At 54.5% G+C, this 8,400-nt stretch overlaps 1 protein-coding gene across 2 annotated transcripts in view; it reads left to right on the top strand.

The window, feature by feature from the left end:
* Positions 1-5,280: 5,280 nt before the first annotated feature.
* FSCN2 (fascin actin-bundling protein 2, retinal) overlaps positions 5,281-8,400 on the top strand; it is a 215,626-nt gene continuing 212,506 nt past the window's right edge. The window contains exon 1 of one of the 2 annotated variants that reach the window (XM_069655147.1): positions 5,281-6,802. In XM_069655147.1, coding sequence (XP_069511248.1) covers positions 5,980-6,802 — 823 coding nt within the window. In that variant the 5' untranslated portion in view covers positions 5,281-5,979. The remainder of the gene's footprint in view (positions 6,803-8,400) is intronic. The other variant, XM_069655146.1, reaches the window with a different exon arrangement.

Below are 8,400 nucleotides of genomic sequence, written 5' to 3'. Positions count from 1 at the left end.
CCCACCCACACCTGCCTCTGGGGTTGCCATGTCGGGCATACCACCATCTGGCACCACTGGCAACCCCAGCCAGAGAGGCAGAGGGCCACCAGCTTCAGTGCCAGGGAAGTTGGTGTCCTGGTGGAGCAAGTCCTGGGGCAGTATGAGGCCCTCTTTGGAAGTTTGCGCGCCGACAAGGAAGGACGGACCAGGATCTGGATGGACATCGTGACTGCCATCAACGAGGAGGGGGTGGCAGTTCGCGGCTTCAAACATGTCCGGAAGCGCTGGGAGGACTTCAGGTCCAGGACCCTCGTCAAGGCCCAGCGCCTCTTGAAGGCTGCGGATGCCAAGGGGCGCCGGGGCCACCTGTTGGACCACCAAATGAGGGTCCTGGAACACATACACGCAGCGCTCCACGTCCAGGTCCTTGAGAGGCAGACCCGCCTGGAGTCGAGCGGTAAGAGTACATGCATACTGATTGGACGCTGTGCGTGTTGTGGCGTGCCAGTAGTGTGTAGGTTGTACATGTGTTTTTGTAGGGCCATGTACGGATGTGTATATACAGGGGCGTGAGGCTGACACATGTGAGTTCTCTCATGTGTGAGACACATGGATGGTGTATGTGTCGGAAGCGTGCAGGCCAAATGCAGGTGTGGGAGCAAACATGTTTGAATTACTGTGTATGTACGTTGGCATGGTTGTGGTGTCACACATTGATGGTGGTTCCAGCTGCATGTATCTGCACTGTGTACATGTGCATGTGTGTGTATTTGACAAGTGTCCAACTGTGATGCAACATGGATGCATGTGACACTGACATGTAGAAGACTGAATGCCAGATGTGACATGGATGGCGATCTCATCACTGCGACAGTTGGTGTTAATGTACACATGCATGTAAGTGTGGTGGCCTGTGTGAATGTGTTATGCACTCCCCATGTTTCATGTGACATCAGGCTCACCTTCGGCTGCTCGTGCTGTTGTTTGTGTATGGATGGTGCTGCCTGGTGCAATATTGCTGTTGAATTGGTCATGTGTGTTAGTTGAAATGACGTGTGTTGGGGAGTGTGATGCCATGTCTGAAGTTTGACACTGACACTCATGTACAACTGTCATGTGTGTATCAGTCCATTGTCCAGTGCCCTGATGCCTGTGTTCTATCTCTCCCTGTCTGCAGCGTCAACTGATGAAGAGGGCGGAGAGGGTGCTGTGGAGCAAAGCGGCAAGTATCGCACCACCAGCTGGAGACGCAAGGCCCGGCTCCCCTCCCAGGTTGCCATCTTGTCGGGGAGTGAGAAGTCTGGTGCCGCATCCCAGGCCGCAGCTGCCGAGGGTAGGTCCAAGAGGCGGAGGTTGGAGGGGGACTCCTCGGCAGCAGAAGGGGCAGCTGAGACCCCACAGGGTCCGACTGAGAAGATGGCACGGAGTCATCCAGGTTGGTGGGGGGTTTGGTGGAGGAGGAGGCCGTGGAAGGGACACACACGGGGTCTGGAGGTGGGGATTCCACTGGTGCTAGTGGTGCGGTGCAGATGCAGGGACTGGAGTCAGCACAGGCCGCCGCGGAGGTGCCTGTGTGTAATCCTGTCCCCGATTCTGTGACTGGATCATCCCGCACCAGCAGGGATGCCTATGTCCAGACCCGTTTTCAGGGAGGGGATCCGCTTACAACAACTGGCCTTCCTCTCCCTGCGGACGTGGCTATCCGGGACCAGGTTAAGCCTTTCCTGAGTGGGATGGCGTTGCATCAACAGGGCATGCGAGGTGACCTGCAGTGTTTTCATGAAGACACGGCACGTCATCTCAAATGCCTCATTGACCGCGTTGACCTACTGGGACTGGTCACCAGGGCTGGATTCCTCCGTATGCTGGACCTTGTTCTGACCCCCTCCTCGCCTGAACACCCTACGCACCAGTCGTCCTCCATGCCATCTTCCCACCCATGTATCACCGGGGTACCCTGTGGAGCTGCCTCTGACCCAGCGGCCAGGCTGGTGGAGGACACATCCCTGCCACAGTTGGGAGTCAGACGTCCAGCAGGGGTGGCCACCACAACAACTGCACCCCAGCCAGAGGACAACGTGCAGGCAGCAAGAGCAGGGGCACAGCAACAGCAGCAACAAGGTGGGAGCCATGATGACTTGGGCCATCGACATCGGAGGGGCAGGCATCGGCCAGAGGGCAGGAGGACCCAGGATTACAAGTGTCTTCCGTGTGGCAGCGGTTGGGCCACGCCATACATGCGGAGTGGCGGCGGGCAGAAGAGGCACGGTTCACAATGGTCAGGGCGGAGAACTCCATGCGGAGGGCACTGAGGCGGGCCGAGTGCCTCGAGGCAATTTGCAGGGAGTTGGAGGTCAACATGTCATCGTCCCTGCGAACCCTAGGGCCATGGAAGAGGACCGCCTCCAGTACATCGAGCAGGAGTTTGATGATGCCCTGGCCCGGGAAATCGGGAAGTGAGCCGTTGGACTAACCTGCCACCATTGTATATAGTTTGTAGTTTTAGGTTTCCTTTATCTTTTTCATTCATTTGGGGCGCTTGGACTATGCCCCGCCTTTTTGTATATAGTTCTTTATTAGGTATTTTTTTTGCTAGGTTTCATTTCATACGTTGGGTTCATGGACACTGGATTACTTCTTTGTACATAGTTGAACAGTGGATTTATCTATTATTTTTCTCACCATGGATCAATGGATTTTACTGTTTCCGTTTACTTTGGATTTCATTTGTTGGCCGGAGACTTTGGACACATTTTCATTTAGATTGATTTGGATTCAGGCATCATGTTTTTCTGTTTGTGTTTTGGACATGCTGCATTTCATCTTTTTTTGATTCTTTTTTTCATGTTTTCATTTGATTACATTATTTTTCTGTCCAATACATTTTGTTTTATTACTTTGATGTGTGGTATTCTCTCATTGGTTTCATGCATGTAACGGTGTAGGTTTTCACAATCACCAGCACCCATTGTGGGTTTGTGACAGACATGTGTTGATGTACATTCTTGCCATTTGGGTTGTATCATGTAATGGGCATTTAATTGTGGGGTGGATGGGATACTTGGTTGGATCTTTGCACAGGGGTGGCGTGCGGTGGGATTTGGGAGGCCATGAGGCACATGATTGTGGATCATGATGACGTTTTGGGGGGACATGAGTCGGGGTCTGAGCCTCACTGCTGGGGGGTGAGGGTGCTGGGGGACATGAGTTGGGGCCTGCTGGCAGGTGCCCGTCAATGCTGGGTGGGTGGGGGTCCAAGGGGACATGAGTCGGGGCCTGCTGGCAGGTGCCCATCACTGCAGGGTGGGTGGGGGTGCTGGGGGACATGAGTCGGGGCCTGCTGGCAGGTGCCCGTCACTGCTGGGTGGTTGGGGGCGCTGGGGGACATGAGTTGGTGATTACTAATGCAAGATGACATGTGGGCTGGCTGGGGGGCATGCCCATGGTGGATGGGCTGCGTGTGGAACATGACCAGGGGTGCAGGGTAGTCCCCTGTGATGTGGGCTGCCTGCAGGGGCCATGGAGGGGGTAGAGGGCCCATCTGGGAGGACCCACACTGCCAATTCACATGTGGGACTCCCCGCGTACCCCACTGGATACACGTACCCCGCTCTGAGAGCGAAATCGCGTGTGAAATTCCCCCGAACCCTAGTCATGCACGTACCCCGCTCGCACAGGCCCAATCGCGTGTGAAACCCCCCACGAACTCCAGTAATACACGTACCCTGCTCGCACAGGGCCAATTGCGTGTGAAACTCCCCGTGAACCCCAGTAATACACGTACCCCGCTCGCACAGGGCCAATCGTGTGTGACACTCCACGTGAACCCCAGTAATACGTGTACCCCGCTCGCACAAGGCCAATCGTGTGTGTGAAACTCCCCACGAACCCCACTAATACATGTACCCCGCTCGCACAGGCCCAATCGCGTGTGAAACTCCCCGCGAACCCCAGTAATACACGTACCCCGCTCGCATAGGCCCAATCGCGTGTGATAGTCCCCACGAACCCCAGTAATACACGTACCCCGCTCGCACAGGGCCAATCGCGTGTGAAACTCCCTGCGCAGGGGTGTACATGTATTCAGAGGAGTGCGCGGGGAGTTTTACATGCGTTTTCGTGGTTGGGGGGCTGTATGGTGGTCCACTGGCCTGTGCGCCATGTACGGGATTTGTGCGCTGTGCATGGCGCACGGGGAGGGGTTGGAGGCATAACTGGCGCTGCTGCAGGGTCGCTGCGCCACTCCGTGCCACTGCTGGTAATGGATGTTGAAATCCATGAATACGCTGTGCGCGGAAATGGATTTTGGCGCATGCGGCTGGCGCAGACTGTTGCACGCGCACACTGTGCGGCAGCCGCGTGCGCCACTTGTGCGCTGATTTCTATGAATTACCCCCTTAATACCCAGAGGTTTCTGCGTGGCCCCGGCAATCGAACTTGTGTTGCTTAGCGTCGTCTAGCTTCCAAGGTGAGCACATTGCCCCTGAGCTATCCTTCTGGCCCAGGTGTATGGGCGACTACGGGACTGTAAATTAGCGAGATATGGACATACATTCTGCAAATGAAGTAACACAGAGAATAGAAATCCACACAGACCCAATGAATGGATGCCCAGACCTTGATAGCAGAAGGGGACCACAATGACCATGGCATCAGGTCTGTATATTTTCGGTGCGGATGCCGGATAGCTCAGGGCCAACGTGCTTGCCTTGGAAGCAAGGCGACATGAAGCAACACTGGTTCGATCCCCTGATCCGCGCTTAGAAACCTCTTGGTATTTGCGCGTTATAAATACGCTATCATATACCAGCTCAGTCTTTCCTTCCATCTAAAGCCATACGGCCTTTCAGACGTTTTTACGTGTTGGCAAATCTTCAGAGAGTTCCTCCAGGACCCCTTTGCCTGGTGATAGAGCTGCCCCATGCTAGCTAGGTGTGAGCTTTGGGCCCAGCCAGCGACATGCATCAGGGTCATAAAACGGTCGGGGGTGGGCGGGGGTTCTGTCCTGGCGAACGTGGTGGGTGGGCGGCCTTTGGAGCTGGGCAGGCGACAGATGGATGGCACTACGCGAGGTACCACCGCACAGCCTAACCGGATTAAACGAGCCGTTTTCTAAAGGGATTATTCCCTGGACTCGGGAAGGTGGGGGGCAGGGGCGGCTGGTAGGTGACCTACTGCGACACCACAGGAATCAGAGACGCAGGTAACTGTATACATGTGCAGAGGGGAAGGGATACGCTCGACTGGTGCGCATGGTGGGGGCTTGCATGAGGGCAGCATCCGGTTACCGGCCCTATTTCCTTCTTTCCACCTGCCGCCAGGCTGCTGGTGGCAAGGAGGGAGGGCTGCGCTGGTAAGAGGAGCCGTAGAGGCAGGTTTCGCAGAAAGAGCGCCCTCTCTCCAGAGGCGAAGCCAACAAAGCTACCTGAAGAAGGGGCACTTAAGAGGACCGAGGGTGTTTGTGTCCAGGAGCCGGCCGCGCGAGTAGGCCTCGGACAAAGGGCTCTTTGTGCGACAGTTGCTTTGGGGCTTTGGCGGGCGCTGCAGGCGATTGGCTGGCGTCGAGCAGCTCAGCGAGATCTTGGAGAGAGTTCTGGTAATCCTAGAGGTGGCTAATTAAATGGACCACGGACCCAACCGGATGGAACACTGCCCCTGCTGGGGCACACCATGAGTTAGGCCCTGTTGGGCGTCGAGTCTGCAGTCAGGGGGTGGGTGGTCAGAAGAGCGGTCTGCGCACTCGTCGACAGCCCGCAGATTAAATGCGGGCTGTCCAGACTGGCCAACGGCGAGGTGCCAGCCGACGGATCAAGGCCACGTCATCGGCTGTTGAGCTGAAGTGCACCCAAGTTCATTCCCGTTAATCCAGATAGTCTCAGGCTGCGCTGCTCTACAGGTGGCTTACATTCCTGTGTGGGCATCCAGGTGGGCCTTGGAAACAACAGGACCCTTTGATTGACTCGGCGCAGTAGTGGCCACGTCTTCCCCGGGTGAAAGATGCCGTCCAATGGGATCCACCAGGTCCTGAAGATTCAGTTTGGCTTGATCAACTTCGAGAGCAGGTACCTGACCGCTGAAGCCTTTGGCTTCAAGGTCTATGCCACGGCACTGAGCCTCAAGAAGAAACAGATCTGGTCCTTGGAGCAAGGTGAGGTGGACACTGCGGTTGTCTACTTGAAGAGCCATCTGGGCAGGTACCTGACGGCCGACAAAGACGGTAGGGTTTCCTGCGAAGCGGAGAAGCCAGAGGGTGACTCTCGATTCACCATAACGGCCCAGTCTGATGGGCGGTGGGCTCTGCAGTCTGAGCTTCACAAGCGGTTCTTTGGGGGCTCCCAAGACAAGCTGTCGTGCTTTGCCCAGACCATCACGGAGAGTGAGCTCTGGGCAGTGCACCTTGCCATCCACCCCCAGGCCAACCTGCTGAGTGTTAGTCGGCGGAGGTATGCCCACCTAAGTGCCCAGGAGGACGAGATCTCAACAGATAGCAACATCCCATGGGGCGTAGACTCCCTCATCACCCTCATCTTCCAGGACAAGCGCTACTGCCTGAAGACCTGCGACAACCGATATCTACGGAACGATGGGCAGCTGGTGAAGGAGCCCGAAGAAGGCACCCGCTACACCCTGGAGTTCAAGACTGGCAAACTGGCCTTCAAGGACTGTGTCGGCAAGTACCTGACTCCCATGGGCCCAACAGGAACTTTGCGCTCCGGGCGGAGCTCCAAGCCTGGCAAGGACGAACTCTTCGACCTGGAAGAGAGCCATCCGCAGGTGGTTTTCGTGGCTTCCAATGCAAGATTTGTCTCCATCAGGCAAGGTAAACTAGCAAGTGCTTTCCAGCAGCTTCCTAGCTCCGCCAAAGCCATAGCCATTTGCTCCCTCTATTGGCAGCAAAATCATCCTAACAGAGATAGATAGCGATGGCAATTAAGGACCCCCAAGCCCTTGTAGTTTCCCGATGCTCCCTCCTGCAGAAACACCCCTACACTTGTTTTGTCACCACCTCTTTCTTTGCTCTCACCGTTATCTCTAGGTGGCACTGCTAGGCATTCCTGCACCCGGCATTAATGTCCCCACTGATTTCCTCGGATATAACATTTGCTGCAATGTAGTATTTCTCATCATTGCTTTTATTCGATGTGTATTTAACACCTCTCCATTCGTTTGCAAGTGATATCAATTGCTGAACATTTTGTTTTCAGAACACCCCAAAAATAATGTTGTGTGGTGAAGGTATCCACGGATTCTTCGCCTGTGGGGTGGTGAGTGCATGAGAAGTACCCGAAGAGAGGGGGCTCTGACCGTTTGGCACAGCATTCTCCTGAAAGTCTCTCCAGTTCGCAAGTCTCTTCCCCCCCCCCCTTTTCCTTCGGCCAGTGCCTCCCGGCCCCCGGTTATCCCACAGACTGCTTTGTTTCAGCGATGGTCCGGTAGTGCAGCTTATGTTGCTGAATATGAACGTGTGTCTTGTTTCTTAGAACTTCGCTTAACGGGTAAGGGAGCCGAGCTGTAAGGAGAAAACGCGATGTGCCCAGGGTCACACAGTCTGGCATTACAAGTCAGGTCTTTTACTCTGATAGCTGGAGACATAGGCACAGGATGACACCTCATTGCCTCTAAGTGTTGCTTGGAGGGGTATGTGGGGCTATCGCCCCTTGTCTCTTGGTTGAATCCCCGGATAGAAGCTCAGGGGCGACAAACAAAAGTCTAGCTAGCCCCGGGTCCCGACATTAGCGTAGCCCTGCATCTTTTCCTGACCTAGCAACAATAGATTATACAATTGATTTAAAAACGCACAAGTTTGGGGTTCAGGTCGGAGGTCCTAACAAAGGACTAGCGATGGTAGTGGATGTGGCGACAACTCGTTAGCATCATAGACCACGGCTCACTCTCCTAAGGAGTTAATATGTGTGTGTTTCCAAAAAGCAAAGGAAGCATTGTACACACAGCTCTCCCTCGCTGATGGAGGCTGACGAAGGCTTCATGTATTGGGGCAGTGGCAGACGAGAACTGGGCAATGGCTAACACCTGGCCATAGCTGTATCCCAGTCTGTGCATTTTCTGACTGAAGTGTAGGTAATTTGGGACCCTGGGAACACTGTAGAATCCTGGATCAGGGGGGCCTGTGTTGAGATGACTCTTCACCCTCGCCTTTCTGCCTTGTCTCATAGTACAGCACAATGCACCTGTGCTGCTATTTTGTACTTAACGAAAATACGTAGGGCCCAATTCATGGAGTATTTGTACGGTTGAAAGTGACTTTGGAATGGTGAAAAGTGAGTTTGCAATACCAACACAAAACCCTGATACTTGGAACTGTGCAAAGTGTATTTTTGCAGTGCAAAGTCATTTTGTACTGCAAAAAATTCCATTAATCGGGCCAATGGTGTTTCAACCAGAAACACACGCATAAGC

Source organism: Ambystoma mexicanum, chromosome 3q (genome assembly GCF_040938575.1).
Source record: "Ambystoma mexicanum isolate Mex_15411 chromosome 3q, UKY_AmexF1_1, whole genome shotgun sequence".
Classification (NCBI taxonomy): domain Eukaryota; kingdom Metazoa; phylum Chordata; class Amphibia; order Caudata; family Ambystomatidae; genus Ambystoma; species Ambystoma mexicanum.
The sequence above is the reverse complement of the archived record's forward strand: the minus strand, read 5'-3'. Positions and strand labels throughout refer to the sequence as shown.